At 37.4% G+C, this 20,409-nt stretch overlaps 1 protein-coding gene across 1 annotated transcript in view; it reads left to right on the top strand.

Moving 5' to 3' along the window:
• The window catches only part of DROSHA (drosha ribonuclease III), a 114,684-nt gene that overhangs the window by 70,979 nt on the left and 23,296 nt on the right, over window positions 1-20,409 (top strand). The window contains exons 23-27 of the mRNA XM_069492777.1: window positions 9,105-9,164; window positions 10,472-10,571; window positions 14,695-14,797; window positions 16,759-16,829; window positions 20,196-20,240. Of these exons, the coding sequence (XP_069348878.1) occupies window positions 9,105-9,164; window positions 10,472-10,571; window positions 14,695-14,797; window positions 16,759-16,829; window positions 20,196-20,240 (379 nt within the window). The remainder of the gene's footprint in view (window positions 1-9,104; window positions 9,165-10,471; window positions 10,572-14,694; window positions 14,798-16,758; window positions 16,830-20,195; window positions 20,241-20,409) is intronic.

The following is a 20,409-nucleotide window of genomic DNA, read 5'->3' as shown; positions in this document are numbered from 1 at the left end:
AGAAATACAATTGATTTTCATATATTAATCTTGTACCTTCCAACCTTGATGATCTTGTTTATTAGCTCTAATAGTTGTTTAGTGGATTCCTTAGGATTTTCTTACACATGATCATATTATCTGCAAATAAAGATGGTTTTACTTTTTCTTTTTCAATTTGGGCACATTTTAATTTCATTTTTTTTAACTTAGTTACCTTGGCTAGAGCCTCCAGTACAATATTAAATAGAAGTATTGAAAACAGATCTTTGTCTTCCTAATCTTGAGGGGAAAACATTGTCTTTCACTGTTGAGAAATGATGTTAGTTGCACGTTTTTTATAGATGCCCTTTATCAGAGTAAAGAAATTCTCTTCTATTCCTAGTTTGCTGAGTGTTTTTATCATGAAAGAGTGTTGAATTTTATCACATGCTTTTTCTGCAGCTATTGAGAAAGTCATGTGGGGTTTTTTTTCTTTTATTCTACTCTTATGATATAATATAGTAATTGATTTTGGGTATCAAACCAACCTTGCTTTCCTGGGATGAATCCCACTTGATCATGGTATTATTTTTATAATACATAATATGTTATATATAATATATATGTTATATATTATAATCCCTAAAAAGGATATATATTACACATATTATATATAATATATAATACATATATATTATACAATATAATCATAAGTATATATTATATAATTATATAATACATAATTGTTATATATTATATAATATATATCCTTTTTAGGGATTAGAATATATAATATATGTTATACATAATATATTATAAAAATAATATAATAAATGTAATACAGTCCTTTTTATGTGCTACTGAATTCAGTTTGGTGGTATTTTGCTGAGAATTTTTGTGTCTACATTCATAAAAGATACTGGTTTGTAGTTTTCCTTTCTTGTGGTGTTTTGTCTGGTTTCATTGTAATAGTAATACTGTCCTCTTGTAATAAGTTGGAAAATTGTATAGGTTAGCTTTTCTTATTTTATTTCCTTATTTTATAAGACACTTTCATATATTATCACTTTCATGTGGCCTTAAGCCCCTGAAGAATCTAGAAATCAAGTGAACTAGGTCTATATAAACTCATTAACACCCTTTGAAAACAGAATGAAAGCAAATGCTTAAAGGCTGAGCAGGACCTGATGTTGCTTGCAGGAAGATTGTGTGTGAAGTACAGCAGGTTCTTTTTTGAAAGCCAGCAGAGGAGATTGCTTGAGGGTGGCTTTCTTCTTAAAATGGGAAGTTGAAAAGTTGAACAGCTGTGCTTGTCACTCTGGGGACCTAGACTTAGAAGGATTGAAGGTGGGTAGAACAGGTTTAGAAGTGTCAGGGAGTTGAGGCAATTGCTCCAACTGTTAACTGGCCCCCACAAGTAAGAGAATTTCCAGCAATAGCTGGCACAGCTTCCCTTTTTCACTATTTTCTTCATATATTACTTTTCTTTTTAAATTGGCTTGCCTTGAGTTGCTCTCTTTTGAGGTTATCTTAAACCAAACCTCTTCAATCAAGAGGTAAAAACAAAGGCAGCATGGAGCTTTAAAATTCTTGTTTGAAGATGATTGTATGCCTCACTGTGGTGTTCTGCTAGGCTCTAAGATCAGAAAATAACTAATTAACATAGCCCTTAATCAGCCCCTCAGGGATATTGTGGCCATGGTTTCATTTACTCTGCTACACAGATGAGTCTCCAGATGACCAGCTCTAGATTAGATTAAGTAGAATCCCGGGTACACCACAGCCCTCCAACAAGGTTACACACGCCATAGACACACACTTTTCGGTGATGAAAACCCAGGTTTATTTATTTATTTATTTATTTTTTTGAGACAGAGTCTCACTCTGTTGCCCAGGCTAGAGTGAGTGCCGTGGCATTAGCCTAGCTCACAGCAACCTCAAACTCCTGAGCTCAAGGGATCCTCCTGTCTCAGCCTCCCGAGTAGCTGGGACTACAGGCATGTGCCACCATGCCCGGCTAATTTTTTCTATATATATTTTTAGCTGTCCATATAATTTCTTTCTATTTTTAGTAGAGATGGGATCTCGCTCTTGCTCAGGCTGGTCTCGAACTCTTGAGCTCAAACGATCCGCCCACCTCGGCCTCCCAGAGTGCTAGGATTACAGGCGTGAGCCACCGCACCCGGCCGAAAACCCAGGTTTAAATCCTCTTTGTCTCATCTGCCCCCACCACAGTTGTTGGCTTGTAAATTATGTCTTTTGATAACGTTGTTCAAACCTCATGATTTATGTTTTCTTTTTCTCTATTACAAAGAGATGGCTTTCTTACTTGGCTAAAGGAATGATATCTGAGAAACCGTGTTATATCTGAATTTACCATTTTGAAAGTGATACCATTGACAGAGAATAAACAAATAATCTCTCTTGTCTTTTGACTTCTGGCCTTTGCTGCCTGTGTTGAGAGCCTCTTGCCATGAATATGATCTTTTTGTTGATGCAGAGTTGACCCCAACTGTCTGTTCAAAAAGAGCCGGGGTCTGCTGCTGTTTGGCTGCTGCTAGTTAGAGGTCTGCAGCTGTGCACAGCACTGGAAACTGTACTTCAGAAGCTTCTTACAGAGACTGATCTCCAGTAAGACTGAGGTACTTACTGGGTTGTCAAGCATACCCCCTCCTTTTCCTGAATGCCCATCGTCATTGTGCAACTTCCTCTTCAGTGCCCATGTAAACTGGTAACATCCTGCTCAAATCCTGCTGGTGTTTGCTTAATGGTCTATACTCTTGTTCTCCTGTGCATTATAATTGTGTTATGGGGCTACTTTTCTTTGCTACACTTTAAGGCTTTTGGAGGTCTATGGTCCTACTCTTTTTTTTGCCTCCTCTCCATGATAAATAGTGCCTTTCACAGAACAGATACTCTGTAAATGAGTATTAAAGGAAAGAATGCCATTCACAATATTGCTTTTATCCCAGGTTATTACTTGTTGACTAGAAATGGGGCAGCTGGGGCAATAGGAGGACTGTGGCCAGCAGAGATTTAATGGCTGGATAGTATCTTACTTAGTCTGATTTAGCATCAGCTAGGATTTACAGAAAGGAGTGATGGCTTAAAATTAATCATTTTTGATAGCCTGTCTGCCTATCAAAACTACAAAATAATTAACTTTTATGATGTTATTATCTCAAGCAAATATGTCACCGATAACTTTAAAAAGTGTCACTATTTAACCATCTAAATTTCAGTTGTATTATTGTTATGTTTAACTCATGGAAATTACGATGAAATGTTACCACAAAAACGGTCTCTAAAGGAATAAACATTTGGTGGCATTCAGGTAATCCATGTATCGTCAGTAAGACCTTTAGAAAGGAGGGGCCAGAAGGGTAGTAATGGAGGAAAAAAGACAATCAAGCAGCCTTGGTTTTGGTTTGTTGTTTGTTTGTTTTTGGATTAGAGAGTCATTGCTAGATATAATGTATAAAAATCTGTCGTACCCACAGAGAGACACATATGGACTGTTTAATAATGTCTGTGTATTTAAAGAAATGGTAGTTGCAAAGTATATTTTCAATCAGTTTTCCTTAAGTCTTTTGCATTAAAAATATATTAACATGCATTGAATATATGTAAATTCCACTGAGTGGATTTACCAACCTAAATGTTTCAAGTTAAATTCCAGAGGTGTTTCACCTGGGATCCATGAGTCCAGTGGATCTGAGATCTTATGGGTCTGTGGCCTGTCCTCCCCACAGGTATCCAGGCAGATGCAATGAGTGGAAGTAATCCTGAGTTGGGTAGAAGGTTCCACTGACCTCCAAGGCCCCTCCAGCATCTACTCTGCCAGTCAGTGCTTGAGGCTTGCAATGCAAAGATGAGAAAAGATTGTCCCTACCCTCACTCTAATAGTTACCCTTGGATTTGGCCCATCCTAAGATGGCTCTCCATCGAGTAAATGGCAGCTTATACTGCTTACTGTTAAAGGGGATTGTTGTGTTTTATAAAGTGCATTGAATTTCTCAGACAAAATATGCCTTATAAATTTTACAGTTAATCTAGATTTCATAATGCCTCTGTTGATTCAGTTCTCAAAAACAAATGGAGTGTTTACTACTCAGTAAACATCTCATCTTGGAGCCTGCTAGTATTTATGAAGGGGATGATTAAAGAAAGTATAAACAATGGAAGAAGGAACAGAAGATTTGCTACTGCTGTGAGGACTAGCAGCTCACTCTGTCCATTTTTCCAGACAAACCATTGGCTTAGAAATTGTCCAGTATAAATAAACTAAAGTGGCATTTAATCCCCCATTTTTGTTTGTGGCTTATGGCCAGAGTTTAGTCATAATGTAGATATAGAAAAACATATGCTAGATATGGGCAAATTATTTATTGAATGGCAGACTCACTATTGAATAAACCTGTTTAGAACCATGACCTTGTATTTTAACAAACTAAATAATAGTCTAACTTTGTGGTTATTAAAATCGTAGACATTGTTCTTGTCTCCATGAAAGTTTATAAAAGAAATTAAGGTGAAACTTATGCCAGTATGACTTCATTTAAAATACTGTATGACTTAAAGCAGCTGTTTTTCTTTGACTCTATGTCTTATTTTTTAATAACGCATGAGACAATCCAAATATGGCTTGTCCGCAGCCCCCTGCCAGGGTTACTTGCTTTCCATGTTAAGTAGATTTTCCTATGTAGTACTTTGAACTGTTAGGAAGAAAATAAAGTCTGTGCCACAGAAAATGCATTTTTATTTTACTGGCTCATGAAAAATAATAGGGAACATTAATTCTTTCTTTTTAAATACTCACCACTTCTTTCTTGGTTCCTATACTTTCTTAGAACAGTAGCTTATTAGGTTTCTTGAAGTTGTAAGAAGACTTAGAGGTTACTTACCATTAAATAGTGCCTCCATTCCTTGTGCCTTCTTCAAGTATGATGGCAGATCCTTTTGGAGTTCTGGTGTATTTGACAGAAAGCAAAATCTCAGTACTGAGTAGCTTCTAAAAGATTTTTTTTTTAATGTAATGTTTTATATTCCATTGTGGAACTTTTTAGTCACTCTTAGCTAGTAGAGTAGTAACCAAAAAAATGGGTTTTTTTTTTTTTGTTGTTGTTGTTACTTCACTTTAAATTCTAGCATATATTTGGTAAAAACAAGAAAAATTATTTTAGAGCCTACTGCTTTTTTTTTTAAAGTAAACTATGTGATTATGAATTCTTCAGCATAATCATAAATGTGTTCTCTCTTTTTTTCATTTCCCATTAATGGCTATTACAGTTGAGTATCCCTTATCTGAAATGGTTGGAACTAAAAGTGTTTCAGACTTTGGATTATTTTGGATTTTGGAATATTTGCATATGTGTAATGAGGTGTCTTGAGGATAGGACTCAAGTTCAAGCGAAATTCATTTATATTTCATATGTATCTTATACATGTGGCCTAAAGGTAATTTTATACAATATTTTTAATACTTTTGTGCATAAAACAAAATTTTGACTACAACCTGTCACAAGTTTAGATGTGGAATTTTCTGCAGGTGGTATCGTGTTGGCACTCAAAAAGTTTCAGATTTTGGAGCATTTGGATGTTGAATTTTCAGATTAAGGATGCCCGTCCTGTGATTGCTTTCCAGAATGCCTTTTTCACATAAATTAAAGGCTATAAATTGAAATGAGGATTTGAAATCACTTCTTTGTTATTCACATCTTTCCAGTTTTTTCCCATTATTGTTTTTTTCTTTTAAAATTCCAAAATGTGGAGGAATAGTAGGGTAGAAGAATAAATTTACTTATGCAATAATTAAAATTATATAAATTATACTTAAATTCCCAAGTAGATGATTTGGTAGCCATGCCATTTAATTTACAGATATTTTTAATTTTCTACTATATACTGAAACTATAGGGAGACTTTAAATATAGAAACTACACTGGCACACGTGAAACAGAACAATAAAAGATAATATTTGTTGTTGTAAGTTGAGTGACACATGTTGAAGTCTTGTGGGAGTGGACTGGGGTGGTGGGAGCTAGCCAGCACCCCTGAGAGCTCCAGTACTTAGGGTGGGCTTCCCAGCTGACTGTGAGAACGAGTGGGATTTGGGAGATGTAGCAGGGAAGGGAGAGGGGATGGTATGTGTATGGTATAGTGCAGAGGTTGGTCAACTTGGAGTGGAAAGTTGCTGTTGAAAGTCAAGAAAAGGGATGGCTATGGTGGGATAAGATACAGAATGGCCTTGAAAGGCAGACAGGTTTAGACTTGACAGTCAGCTGTTCAATGTTTTGAGAGGATGTGAGTCAGTGTGAGAGATATTTAAGGAAGGGCCTGGAGTCAGCAAGACCAGCTTCTACTCAGGCCAGGCCTGTCCCTTACCATCTTTGCTCAGGCCCTGGAGGCTCAGTGTATCCTCCTTCCCTCCTCAGGGCTGTCACCATCCCTTCAGTTTTCCTCCCCTTGTACATCCCTGAGCCCCATATTTTCTCTTTCAGCAGCTAGCCCTGAAACAGACCCTCAGGTCCTTTTCATATACAGCAGGTCCCCTTTATCCACAGGGGATGCCTTCCGAGACCCCAATGGGTGCCTGAGACCGAGGATAGTACCCAATTCTGTGCATACCATGTTTTTCTTACACATACATACCTATGATAAAGTTTAATTTATAAATTAAGCATAGTAAGAGATTAACAACAACAATAATAACAATATGCCAGCATCACTAGTCTTGTACTTTGGGGCCATTAAGTAAAATAAGAGTGACTTCTACACAAGCACTGTGGTACTGCAACAGTTGACCTGATAGCCCAGATGGTTCATGTCCCAGGTAAGACAGTGTAAGATTCCATCATGCTACAAAGAATGGCTTGCAATTTAAAACTTATGAATTGTTTATTTCTGGAATTTTCCATTTAATATCTTCGGGCTACAGTTGACCGTGGGTAACTGCAAGCATGGAAAGTGAAACTGTGGGTTAGAGGGGACAACTGTACAATTTCAGATAACTTATTATTTCCCCAGCCTACTCTAGTCAGAATCAGGTTTCTTTCCACCACTTCACAGATTGCCCATCAAGGGCCTCAGTGACTTTCATTGGACCAAATCAATGGTCTGTTCTCATCTGACTTGAATCTGAAGAACATTAGGCATGGCTCGCCACTTATTTCTTTTTATTCTTTTGTTTTCCATTTTTGAGACAGGGTCTTGCTGTGTTGCCCAGGCAAGAGTGTAGTGGCTTTATCATAGCTCACTGTAACCTCAAACTCCTGGGCTCAAGCAATCTACCTGCCTCAGCCTTTTGAATAGCTGGGACTACAGGTGCATGCCACTATGCTCGGCTAATTTTTCTAATTTTTTGTAGAGACAGAATCTTGCTGTGTTGCTCGGACTGGTCCCAGACTCCTGGCCTTAAGTGATCCTCCCACCTTGGCCTCCCAGAATGCTAGGATTATGAGCATGAGCCACCTTGTCTGGCTCACCACTTCTTTCTTGAAACATGTTTTTTTTTTTTGGCTAGAGGATAACACATGGCCTCCTTTTCCTCATGCCTTCCTGGCCAAATCTTCTCCTCTGCTGGCTTCCCTTCTGCTTGACCTCTCAGCGTTGGCACTCTCTTGGGCTCAGTCCTGGGACCCCTTTTCTCTGGCTACATCCACTCCCCTAGTTGTATCATCTAGAATATCACCTATAATTGGTCTAAACATTATCTATAAAGATTTATTACCAACTTTGTCCTTGTCCTTGAGCAGTAGGTTAATATAGCCAGCACTTTACTGGATCTCTCTGTTTGGATGTTTGATGGGCATTTCAACGTTAGCATGTCTAAAATGCACCACCTTTTCCTCCCCCACATCTGCTCTTTTTGTGGTCCTCCCCTCCTTAGTATGTGGCATTGCTTTTCGTCAGCTACTTAAGCTAAAGTCTAGGCATTGCCCTTCATTCTTTTCTTTGACTTAGCTTCCAAATCCCAACTATCAACAGTTCTTTTCAGTTGTGTCTCCAAAATGTATCCCAAATCTGACTGTTTCCCTCCTCTTCCACCATGACCTCCCCAGCCTAAGCCACTCATGTGGGTAAGTCTACTTGGGACTCCTAAAGTACCCCGCCCCCCCCCAGAGCTTCTCTTTTCTGCACTCACTCTCTGCACAGCATCTGGAGTGGCCTTTTGAAAACCTAAATCACTTCATTTCACATCTTTGCCCAGCCTAAGAGACTGAGAGAAGCACTTCAGCACTGAGGGAAGGGTCTCCATCGGACTTGCCGAGAGGCAGGAGGAAGTTTTCCATGGGTCACCTTCCTGGTTGTTTCAGCCTTATACTTGGGCTTGAGAAACTAACAGCCTGTAAGGTGTGGCGGCATCACATAATTAAGATACAAATGAAGTGTGGTCTGTGCACTGGGGGGAGAAGTATTGATTTTAATGAGTGACATCAGGCAGGACTTCATAAAAAAGACACCATTTTCACTAGGCCTTGAGGGATGGGTAGATTTTCGGTGTGGCTCAGTGTACAGGGGGCAGAGTGGAAAGCTCTAGGGTGGCAGAGAGCTTGGCCTGAGCAGCAGCACCGAGTGGTTTGGGGGATTCCTCTTTGAGAGAGTACTAGGCAGTTTTGGAGCAGGAGCCTGACGTATAAGTGGGAGAGGATAATAGTGGGTAATGAGATTGAAGAGGTAGGTTAGGCCTATTTTGAACGACTTTAGATGTTGGGTGGGGTTTAGAGTTTGGGTGATGAGAAGCTATCTTTAGAAGATCGTGTCAAAACTGATTTTTCAGTGGTCAGTTCTAACTTTTACTAGAATGCATTCTCCTTTCTGTTGTGTACCTGATAATGGATTGGAAGTATTCATGGTTATTACGAAGATATCACCTTGGCTTTCTGGGGGCTTTGAGTGTAGTTCCCAGGGGAAGGAAGCCTGCTGGTAGAAAGCCTGAACCACATGGAGTGAAGAAATGCCCCCTGTCCTTTCCCATTAGGCAGGCCCCAGATACCTCTGGGCTAAGATGGTGGTTAGTGCTCTTAATTAAGAGGAATAGGTAAGGTGTTTTGATTACTAAAGGAGCTAAACCTCATGTGTCTGTTTCTTAGGTGGGGGTGTAAATATGCTATTTTAAGTAATCTTTTTAATTCTTACTCTAGGATTAACCACAATGAACGGCTGGAGTTCCTGGGTGATGCTGTTGTTGAATTTCTGACCAGGTAATTAGGCTTTTTTACAGTTCCCCAATAATTACATTTTATAGGTAACATACTTATTACATTACTTTCTTTGTAATTAGCCAAATAAGGCATCGAAACCCCGTGTATTTTGTCTTTTTTGTGGAGCTTAAAAGCTACAGGACTCTTGCCCTGACAGCTTGCACTCACTGATGCTATAATGAGCGAGATTACAAGATGAAAGGCTGGTGTCTTTGTCCTGTCAAGTGTATGTTAAAGTTGCTTACAGCCACAAAAGATCAGCTTGTCTTGGTCTAGATGCTTCAGAGCTTATATTCAATTTGTAAAGAAAGGGATGATATTTTAAAATGTCATTTCATCTTCTAGGATTTGTCTTTGATCCCTTTGTTACTCTTTCTGATCTCAAGGGAAGTAAAGCTTACAAGTAATTTTAATGACCAGATTTCCGCGTGTGTGTGTGTGTACACGTGTGTGTATGTGTGTGTTTTCTCTCCCCAGAGGTATTTTAGGATCCTTAATTTGGAGGTAAGGGTAGGAAAGTATGGTTTGTTTTTCCATATTCACATTATTTCCCTTTTAAAGGGAGATAACACATGCTTCTCTTGGAACTCTCTTGAGCTATTTTTATTCTCTTTAGATCATTTCTTTTCACAAGAAGGACCTAACGAGGAGAAGAGGCTATTCCCTAAGCTCTGAGGCTAAATACGCGTAGGTGCCCTTACCAGCAGTAGATCTTACAAGATGGTGTGCGTTGTGAGAGAGGTCAGCTGCTCTTGTGGTCCAGACTGGTTTTCCATGTGGTCTTCTGCCAGTTCCCACACATTTCTGATCAGCTCCTTTAGGCTTGTCCTTAGGGCAGAGCCAGCCATGAGTGCTGTTCTCAGTTCTGTTCCTGTCCCGTCTGTGCTTGTGAAGAATATGTTACCCCTGCATCCCTTTTCGGGGCTTCCCAGGATTCTCTTCAGGAGCCACCCACAACTCAAGCCGAGGAAAAGTATTTGTTTCCAGTCCTACTCTCAGAGTATCAGATGGGATTGCTCTTAGCAGTATGTGACTGATTGTTCGGGCTTCTGTTGTCATCAGCTTTCAGAGAAATCTTTTAACAGAAATAAATGTGAAAACATGAATGAATAGTGCTTTTGGGGTTTTAGCACATTCAGATATATTGTACTTACTGTTTAATTTTCAAAGACTTTTAATCAAACCCTTTACTTCAATTCAGCTGATATCTATTTCACAGATACTGTGTGCCAGCCCTATTTCTGTGACACAGAGTCACAACAGAATGTTGTCATGCATATTTATTTATGTGCTTCTTTTTTTTGTAGCGTCCATTTGTACTATTTGTTTCCTAGTCTGGAAGAAGGAGGATTAGCGACCTATCGAACTGCCATCGTTCAGAATCAGCACCTTGCCATGCTAGCAAAGGTACATAAAACATCTGAAGCACTTGTAGTTGCGTCTCACATTCTTTTCTTCCGTCCATGCATAATTTTGCATTTGAATAAGTAGCTCTTTAGGATATATTAAGGGTGTAACATTTTATAGACCAGGAAGTATTTCTTGTTTGGGTTTTAAGGATTCAGCCTTGTTAGTTCTGTTACCTTTGTGAGTTTCACCAGCAGCTAATGAACTCCACAGTGAGGTAACTTAAGAACAGATGAAGAAAAATTTGACAGATGTACATGAACAGAGTTAAACATTTGGGGAAAAGGAACATGGGAACAAAGCAAAAGAAATGAAATATTCTGTATTTTCCCTTTGTGTAATATTTCTGTAGTATATTTGTTTTTAATTTACATTAACAAGCACTATTATACCTTTGAATAGAATATTCCAGACCATTTACAGGGGGTACTTTATAGACCTTTGAGAATCCCCCAAATCACAAATCCCATTAATTAAGAGTTAGGGTTTAGGCTGTCCACCTAGCCCTCATTGACTTAGCTGAGTGACTAACAGAATTTTTTCTTGATTGAAATTCGTGTTAGGCATTTTCCCTACGTGATCTGATTTGACGTTTCCATCTCTGTGCAACATTTTACTATCGTGATTCATAGCAGATAAGAACCTGGGCACTTCCACTGACTCAACAGTGTTCTGGTCCACACCCCTCCTCCTATAAGCAGGGTGGCCAGGGACAAATTGACACATTGTTGTTCTCTTCTCCAAACCTCTGCTTTCTTATCTATAAAATGGAGATGGCATTAGCACCTGCCACACAGTCTGGTTGTGAGAAGTATAATCAATGATATTATGAGTTTTAATGATTCATTTCATAAATTGTTTGGCATAATACTTGTTAATAGTAATCACACAAAGGTGTGAATAATTTTGTGGGAGCTAATTATTTTTATTGCTGTTACCCTTGTTCTTGTGATAAATCCTTACATTTTTATAGACCTTTGGGTTTATTTAATAGTAGCTAGACCAGTGGCTCTTAAATTTCCAAATACTGAGGATTGACTGGAAAAGCTTTTGTGAGTTTTCCTTGAATTTTTTTTTTTTTTTTTGAGACAAGAGTCTCACTCTGTTGCCTGGCTAGAGTGCCGTGGCGTCAGCCTAGCTAGCCAGCCTAGCTCACAGCAACCTCAAACTCCTGGGCTCAAGCAATCCTTCTGCCTCAGCCTCCCAGGTAGCTGGGACTACAGGCATGCGCCACCATGCTGGGCTAATTTTTTTCTATATATTTTTAGTTGTCCGGTTAATTCTTTCTATTTTTAGTAGAGACAGGGTCTCACTCTTACTCAGGCTGGTCTCGAACTCCTGAACTCAAATGATCCTCCCGCCTTGGCCTCCTGGAGAGCTAGGATTACAGGCGTGAGCCATCGCACCTGGCCCAGTTTTCCTTGAATTTTGCCTTAAGTAATTTCTATGTTTTTCTTCATTTTGATATAAAAGTCGAAATTTGATAGAAAAGACTAGACAAAACCCATCATAGTTTTATGACTGCTTTCTTAATTTGATCTTGCCAAGCCATTAATTATATTCAAAATGTGCTTAACTTTAGTCCATGCGTTAGCAAGAATGCATTGTTTTATTTCATGTAATACGATCATTATCATAGTTCCGGTGGTAGGTTTGAACCAGCTTTTGTGGCATTTGAGAATGCAAATAATGATGCCTTAATGGAAAACCTAAAAGCTAACTTGGTTTTAGCAGCCTCACAATGAATGGCATTTCACAACTCTATGTAAAAACTGCTTTAGTGTTTGTTTCGGTGATTTAATTGTCAGAATGCTTCATGATAGTTCATATTAATGTCATTGGAGGTACATATCAATAAGTAGATTGTCATTCTTTTCTCCATTGTTTTCTTTTTTGTTTAAGATATAAAGGAATTGTATAATTATTTTTCGGATCTAGCAAGGAAGATATTTAAAGTGTGGGAAATTGCCATAGCGTGAAAACAGAAGCTTTACATAACAGATTCGGTGCTATGTAAAGCCATGAGTAATGACAGAGGTAGCTAGTTTCTCCCTTCAGGGATTTCTGTGTGATGTTCCTCCACCAAGCCTAAGCCTTGCCATTCGCACAGTATTCGATGTCCATTCCACTCCAGCAGGTGGCTGTGGGGGCCCTAACTTTCTTCTGTATAGACGAGTGGTCCTTAACACGTTGACCACCACACTAGGAAAAAAAAGTTTGTCATTGGGGCCATGGTGTTTTATTACTTAAATACAATAAAACAAAACAATCTTTTCTAATTTAATGAAAAGTTTGTTATTTTTTATTGTTTTCTGTGTGTGAGTTATATGCAACTTGAAAAATAGTTCTCATGGCTCCCAAGGTGAAGAGACATGTGAGTTACATATGCTTCACGAGGCCCTAGGCTCAAAACTAGTGTGAGTTAAATACAACTCACATGGCAGTTAATGTGTTAATCATTTGGAAGTGAGGGGAATTGATGGCGAATTGCTGACCCTCCCCTTGCGAATTTAATGAAAGCTCTAGGTCAGCTCTCCAGACTAATGAGCATCTTAACACATACACAGTAGAATACTATCTTCTCCCTTTAAAAGTTCCTCTAATGCCTACGTGAAAAAATAAGGATATATAGTAGAGACTAGAAGTTGGAAAATTCAGAGCACTCCATAATACAGTCATTGTTTATAAGATAAAATATGGCTTGCAGTCTGCTTTCAAGCAGGGCTCCAGAGATAGCAAACAATTGAATTTTCCCAGTGAAGTTGTCAAACAGATGAAATTTACATATTCTAGTATAAACTCTTGTACTTTGGGATCAATTTTTAAAAAGAGATGTTTTCTGCTGTTGTATTTGTGGTCGTCAAAACTCTCATTTGCGTGTGTTTTATACTCATGGATTCCTAACAATTACAAAATACTATAGCATATATGTCTTGTTTTTGTTGTCTGTCTTTTCTCAATATAGATGAATATGAATATTTAACATACATACTGAGACACAAAATCTGAGTGTCTTTTATCTGAGGACTAATGAGACTCATATTGTCCTAGGTTATTCATTGACTTGTGTCTTGTTCCATATTATGTGGCATGTTATTGCTTAGTAAGTATTTATTGAATTGAATTACATGATAATAGAAACATTTATTGCATATTTATGCAATGTTTGTATCTTTCTCCTTTTATGGAAAGAATTATGATTTCCATTTATTCAATCTCAGGAGTTTTATAAAAAATATTCATTTATATTGTGTCTAGTTCTGAAAGGAGTAGAATTGATTTGTTTGTTATAATACCATAGGATAAGAAATAAACAGCTACAGAAATCAAAATAAAGGGAAAATGTGGAGTAAGACAGTAAAATGAAGCCAGAGGTAAAGTTAGTTTATACTGATATATTCATAAGTCCTATACCTAGAACTGAGCCACAAATTTGGCTCCAAACTTTCCTGAGGCCAAATCAAAAAGAAAGTGCAATTCGCTACAAACAATATTCCCAGAGACCTTCAGATCAATCCCATTCATTGCTCAGCAGGCGGCACTTAGCTTGCACAGAGAGGAGTGTGGAAACCTCATAAAGGCGACACAAGTGAAAAGATATGAGGCCCTCACAATCCTCACCAGAGAAAAAAAAAAAAGATTTAGAGATATAAGGCATTTGGAAGTCTTCTGAGGGTCTCCATTTTCTCTACCACATAAAAATCTGTTTTGTGTGGTACAGACTTCATCAGTACCACATAATTCTGGAATCAGAGAGCTAAAGCTGACTTTCAGAACTTTGGGTTAGGTTTGTGTCTCAGGGGTCCATGTTCTTGTAGCAGAGTCTTATTCCAGCTTGGGCTAGTGTTTAGTCTGAACTTAGAATTAAAAAGCTCAGATCTGATCAATTCTGACCCCTACTTGAGCTATGGCAGTTTGTAGAAGCCTGTTTTTAGAGTCGAGTTAGTCAGACTGAACCATAAGTACAGGACTCCTAATGAATGATAGAGTAAGCTCTCTTAATATACTAACATGAGACCAGTGAATTTGTAAGCATCACCTTTCCTCTCCCAGGAGATGCTGAATTATTATAGTTAAGATTTTGGTCAACTCTTTCTTACTTTTATCATTTTGAATTTTGTAGAAACTTGAACTGGATCGATTTATGCTGTATGCTCATGGGCCTGACCTTTGTAGAGAATCGGACCTTCGGCATGCAATGGCCAATTGTTTTGAAGCATTAATAGGTAATTTCTCTTTTCACATTCTGCTTTCTTGCACGTCCAAACAGTCTGGAGTGCACATAAAATTCAGTGTGGGAACTTGGGACAGAATTACCTGTTGCCAAAGCACGAGAGATTCCTGGTACAATACCCACTACATTGTATTATAGTTATTTTAGTTCCTCCAGATGCTGATCGTGCTCTCTGGTTTTTACATTCTTGGTGCTCGAATTGGTATCTGATATCATGCAGATGCTTAGTAAGTACTGAATGAATTGAAATGAAGTGAATTAATATGGGAATGGATTACTTTCCAGATTTGATTCAGAATCAAATAAATGTAAATAAACAGAAACTAGGTCATTGTAAAGGCTCAGGTTGTTTTTGACTAAATTTTAAACTATTTGCATGCAGTATTTTCTGATTTAAACATCTTGAAAAACAATACATTTCTAAAATCCGGGCTTGAGTCTACGTAACTATTATTTATTCGCTTGAAGCCAGACTGATGTCGATCCAGGTGCTTTATTTCCTCAGCTTCTTTTTGACTATAACCAGAATACAATCAGCTGTTGGTACAGGAAAGTTATGAAGAGTTAATTAGCTGGTGATTACAAGTATACTTTGCAATGAAATGTTACAGTAGATTGACAGTTTGATTTTTTTAGGTAAGTGATCAAGTACATTTTATTTTTCAAAGGCCTTTGTACTTATCATTTTTGCCCTCTTCCTTTGAAAATGAGTATAAAAGCTTCCCATTATAGTTTCATGCTGATGATAGTAGCAAGAGAGTGTTTAATAATTATCCACAGCCTTTTCACAGCTATGTCTCTTTTTCACAAATATGTCTATTTTCAGGGAGTTTGATGTGTGGAATTACTATGCTCTGTACACATAGTATTTTTGACAGTTGGTGTTACCACTGGCTCCAGAGCTAGGCAGGTGATTCAGTTTCCTGTTCTATCATTTATCAGATCCATGTCTTTGTCAAATTATCTAATCTCTTTGATCCTCAGTTTCCCCATCTGTGAAATGGAGATAGGATCATTTACCTCACAGAGTCCGTGTAAGGATCTTAATATCTAATTCTGGCAGCATCCAATCCAGAAGAAAATTTCACTTCCTTAAGTCCTCCTTCAAATCAACCTAATAGGAGCCCAAGTCTTTTCTAATACCCTCCTACCAAGGTGCCCTGTGATGAAGAAGATGACAATGTGGAAATGCTTTGCATGGTGCCCAGGGCATAAGTAGCCCCCAAACCACAACAGCTACTACCATTACTACTGTTACTATCATTATTGTTACTACAACTATCAATAAATAATAAATGTATTTAGTTGTCAAAAGTCCTGGTAACTAAGCATCTTAACTTATGACATGGAAAAGTAAACTTTTCTGAAGACAAGTGTAAAAATTTGATTTCAAGAAAATATGACTGTCCTACTCTAGAGTTATTTGATACCCAATTAAAATACTGTAGTACTTACTGGTTATGATTAATACTAAATATGTGCACAGTGCTTATATTTCAAATTAAAGGTAAGAAGCCTTCATTGATCTAGACTCAGGTTTTGTCTATCGGGACTTTTTTTCTTAGATGCCTGTCTATATTAATATTTGGTCTGAAACATAAACTATAAATACAGAAAATAAAATGTAACATTTTCCTGAGTAAAGTCAAGTATTTTTACATTGTTCCCTTAGTAAGGTTTATACCATTACCCTTCATGATATTTCATATTTGGCCTCTTTTATTTATAATATTAGATTTTTTAATAAATTGAATTTTGTATTTGAGTCTAATTTATAATACAGAGCATAGCTAAAAGAGGGAAATGTTACCTTTAAAGCAATTGCTTCTGAACTTGATTTTTTTTTTTCCTGTGAGTGGTTTTTGGCTTGCCTTTTTGCTTTTTATAGAGATATGTAATTTTCTTTGAATATTAATGCAGACTTCCTTTTGGCATTTTCTTCCTTTTATCTAGGAGCTGTTTACTTGGAGGGAAGTCTGGAGGAAGCCAAACAGTTATTTGGACGCTTACTCTTTAATGATCCGGTATTTATCTTGAATCATTTGATTTTTCTCAATTATATATCATTATGGAAGATTTTATTTCAGTTGGTCTTTGTATCTTAAAGAGTCTGTAGGAGAAACAAAATGCCCAAATTTACCTACCACAGATGGGAAAGTTCCAGGACACCAAAAATAGCTTATTCAACTCTTGCAGATGGGAAAGTTCCATGGGCATTTACATTAGGAGTTTTTCTTTCACCTTAATGCTGCCTTTCCTTGTGGTCACTTGTAAATTAAATACGAATACAAATGTGATAAGACTTAGCTTCATTTTGAAGTATCTTGAAGTTAATTATGATGTTATATTTTATAATCATTGGGTACCTACCCCATGCAGACTTAGTTGAAGTGATAGCCTTTTGGCTTTTCTGTTTATGATTTGTTTTTACATAAATTATGTAGACTAGATAAATGTATATTTATTTTAGAAAGTCAGTTCATAGGGAGTTTCTGATAGGGCTATGAATAAAGAGTATGCAAGCACTTTTTTTTTTGAAGCAAATTATAGTTTAAGAAAAAATGATAGATTCTAAAATAGTTTCTGTTGTTACTAAAGTATTAAGCTATTAATATTGCCAGAGATACCTTTTAATCCTGCATGTAATAGAGCATACTGGGTGCTTTTTGTACCAAAACAAGTCAATTTAACATTTCAAGGGAGAGGCAACTCTGTATTCCAAATTGAAATGTCATTATAATTGAATGAAATAGCCCTCATGGAGCAATAAAGAACACAGGAAGCCAGTGTTTTAAGCCTCTCTGAAACCTTCAGCTTAAGTGGCTGTCAGATGTTATTATTGTATTACTTTGGGTAGTTTAAAAAAAAAAAAGAATCAATAATTTTGAAAAATGAATTGGACAATGTCCATTTCTGAGAATTTGATTTTTTATTTGTTTTTCTAGAGATGTGTAATGATTTTTGTATGTGTGAATTTCATCCTGAGGGGAAAATTCAGGTGTTCCATGTCCCCATTTTGTCCTACACGTGTAAACAAATATGCATCTTAATTTGTATCTATAGCAGATAGTGTTTAAGACTTTTTCTCAAATTATCTTTGTTCTGGCCTTTATCTTTATTTGGCTATTTCAGCAATTTCTTTTTCTGTTTCCTCCCTCCTGTCTTGCCTCTATGTCCCCCCTGCCCTATAAGCTTGTTCCCCCACCCCCACCTTTTCCCTGTCCCCTGCTTCCATTTTACCTTCCGTTTTATCTGGGGGATGTTTCCCCCATCCACTCTGTGTTCCTGTTTTCCTGAATTACAGGCAGTTTTGCACCTTGTGTTTTTAATTGCATCAGTTTGTGTTTAGATTCTTTTCTTTCTTTAAACTGCTTCTCTCCTGGTTGTCTACTTAGCGAGCTTACCTTTTATGTTCAGTACCTAGTGCAATGCTGACATATGCAACATTTAATAAATATTTGTTAAAAGAGTGAAATGAAGAAATGACTAAATGAAAAAGCGAAGTCTGAACATTATCTTACAAATGGGACGGTTGAGATTCAGAATTTGTTTTACTGTGTTCTTTATAAAACTGAACAAGGCTTAGTAATGTATGGGCTTTCCACTTCAGCATTTTCAAGAAAACAAACTTGGACATTCTAACTCATTTGACATCTCCATCCATTAGCTTTATGTGAGAGATGTTAGTGAACTGTTGTACTTTCTTTTGAGTAATGGTATCATGGAAGCCTAATCAGCCAAAGACAGCCAGGGACAAACCTGTAGGCGACAAAGTCAGATTGACTGACTGCATTTGGTAAGGCGGGGCCAAGGGAGGCATCCTTTGTGAGGCCTGGGCTGGTGCTGAATGATTGTGCGGGTTCTTGGTTGTTTACCTTGTCTGAGGCCAGATTAGAGAAACAAGGGATTAATTTGGGATTGGATACTGTCACAAGGCAAGGACAATTTAGTGATTGGGTATCCTATAATTATCTTTGTCTTGTGCTTGAGGAAATGGAGGCTTAGAGAAGTTAAGTGAATTGCCAACATGGAAATTAGGATTAGACCTAGTCAGTCTTCCCCAACAGCAGACTCCATAGTTTAAGGGAAAGGTGAAAAGTTACCATTTGTGTATGTTGTGTAAAAGGTCACAGATGCCTGTAAAGCATTTAGTGTTATAGACCCCAGTCCATAGGGCCCATAGATTAGATGAGAGGTCAGTGCTGCAGTGGAAATGAATGAGTAGTCCAAACTGAGCTAGTAGTTAAAGCAAGGAGAATGGTGTTCTCCAGAGGAGATGGTAATGAATAGGTCAGGCAAGGGACTGAAGTTTGGTAAATGTCCACTTAGGGTGGTGGAGGAGAGAAATAAAAGCATTGAGAGAACACGAGAAAGTTGTAAGACGGCAGTAACATTCAGTGTAATTCACGCTACAGAGATTTCAAGGGAAAGGTTTCTGAATTGGTTAAGAGAAGTCCTTTAAAATGCCTTTAAAGAACGGTTTGATGTAAGTGCTTTTTAAAAATACTGTAAAAAATTTTAAGTATATTTTATTAAGCTGCAAGTTGTAAAAAAAAAATTAAGTATTTTATTTCACTTTATCTCTGTGTGTCACAGGTTATACTTAATTTTCCTATACTTCTTATCCCCCCCCAAAAACTTAAGAAAAATATTTTTCCCTCTTTTCAAAAAAAAATTTTGTTGTTTATTTCAGAAACCTAACATCAAGGCCAGCAAGTAGATTCAGTCAGAGGCTCTCTAGCATCTGAAACTGAAGGAAAAACACTTTAATTCTGAGAAAGTTCTAATTATAACTGCTTCTAGGTTTAACTCAGTGGATAAAATAATGTACTAGGGTTTTCCATAAAACTCATTCATTCTAATAGTTCAAGTCAATAGTTGTACTGACCAGCAGTAAAAGCGTGGTCTCCTACATGTAGGAGCTTATGAACAAGATATGGGCTGTATTCCACTCCATCTTAAAACAGCTAAGATGATAATGAGTTAGTACCTAAAATAAAAGGACATTTGAAATGAGTTTTAATTACCAAAGGCACAGCTGGTGCACATTTCTGGGGAATGGTAAGCAAAAAAATATGATTAAAGAGCAGCTTAATCCAGTGTATTAGGTTAAGCAAATGTGTAACTTAGTTTTAAAAGGTGTCTTTGACTTCTGGGGCTAGGGGTGGCTCTTTTCCACCCCAGCTTAATAGGCTAATTAGAGTCACTACAGGCAGTTTCAATGGTGAATACACTTTTTAAAAAATTAGTTTGCTAGCACTATTGAATTTGCAATAAGTGGAGTCAGCATCTGAAATAGTTCAGTATTTCAAATAATGACATTTTATTTAGTACTCTAGAGTATGTTAAATGGCTCTCCTGAGCATTAAAGGCATCACTCCATTTTCCAGGACCTGCGCGAAGTCTGGCTCAATTATCCTCTCCACCCACTCCAAGTAAGTATGACCTTCCTGTCTACAGTGAGCTTTGTAACTCCAGCTATTCATGTTACTTTTGTTTGCCTTTTTTTCCCTTCCTGCTTTTATCCTTTGATTCCCTTCAGTGGCATTGCACCTTTAAGCTGGAGTGTCAGAGCTGGAAAACTTTGGAACAAATAATAAAATG

Source organism: Eulemur rufifrons, chromosome 17 (assembly GCF_041146395.1).
Source record: "Eulemur rufifrons isolate Redbay chromosome 17, OSU_ERuf_1, whole genome shotgun sequence".
Lineage (NCBI taxonomy): Eukaryota > Metazoa > Chordata > Mammalia > Primates > Lemuridae > Eulemur > Eulemur rufifrons.
This window is presented reverse-complemented; position numbering and strand designations above follow the sequence as displayed.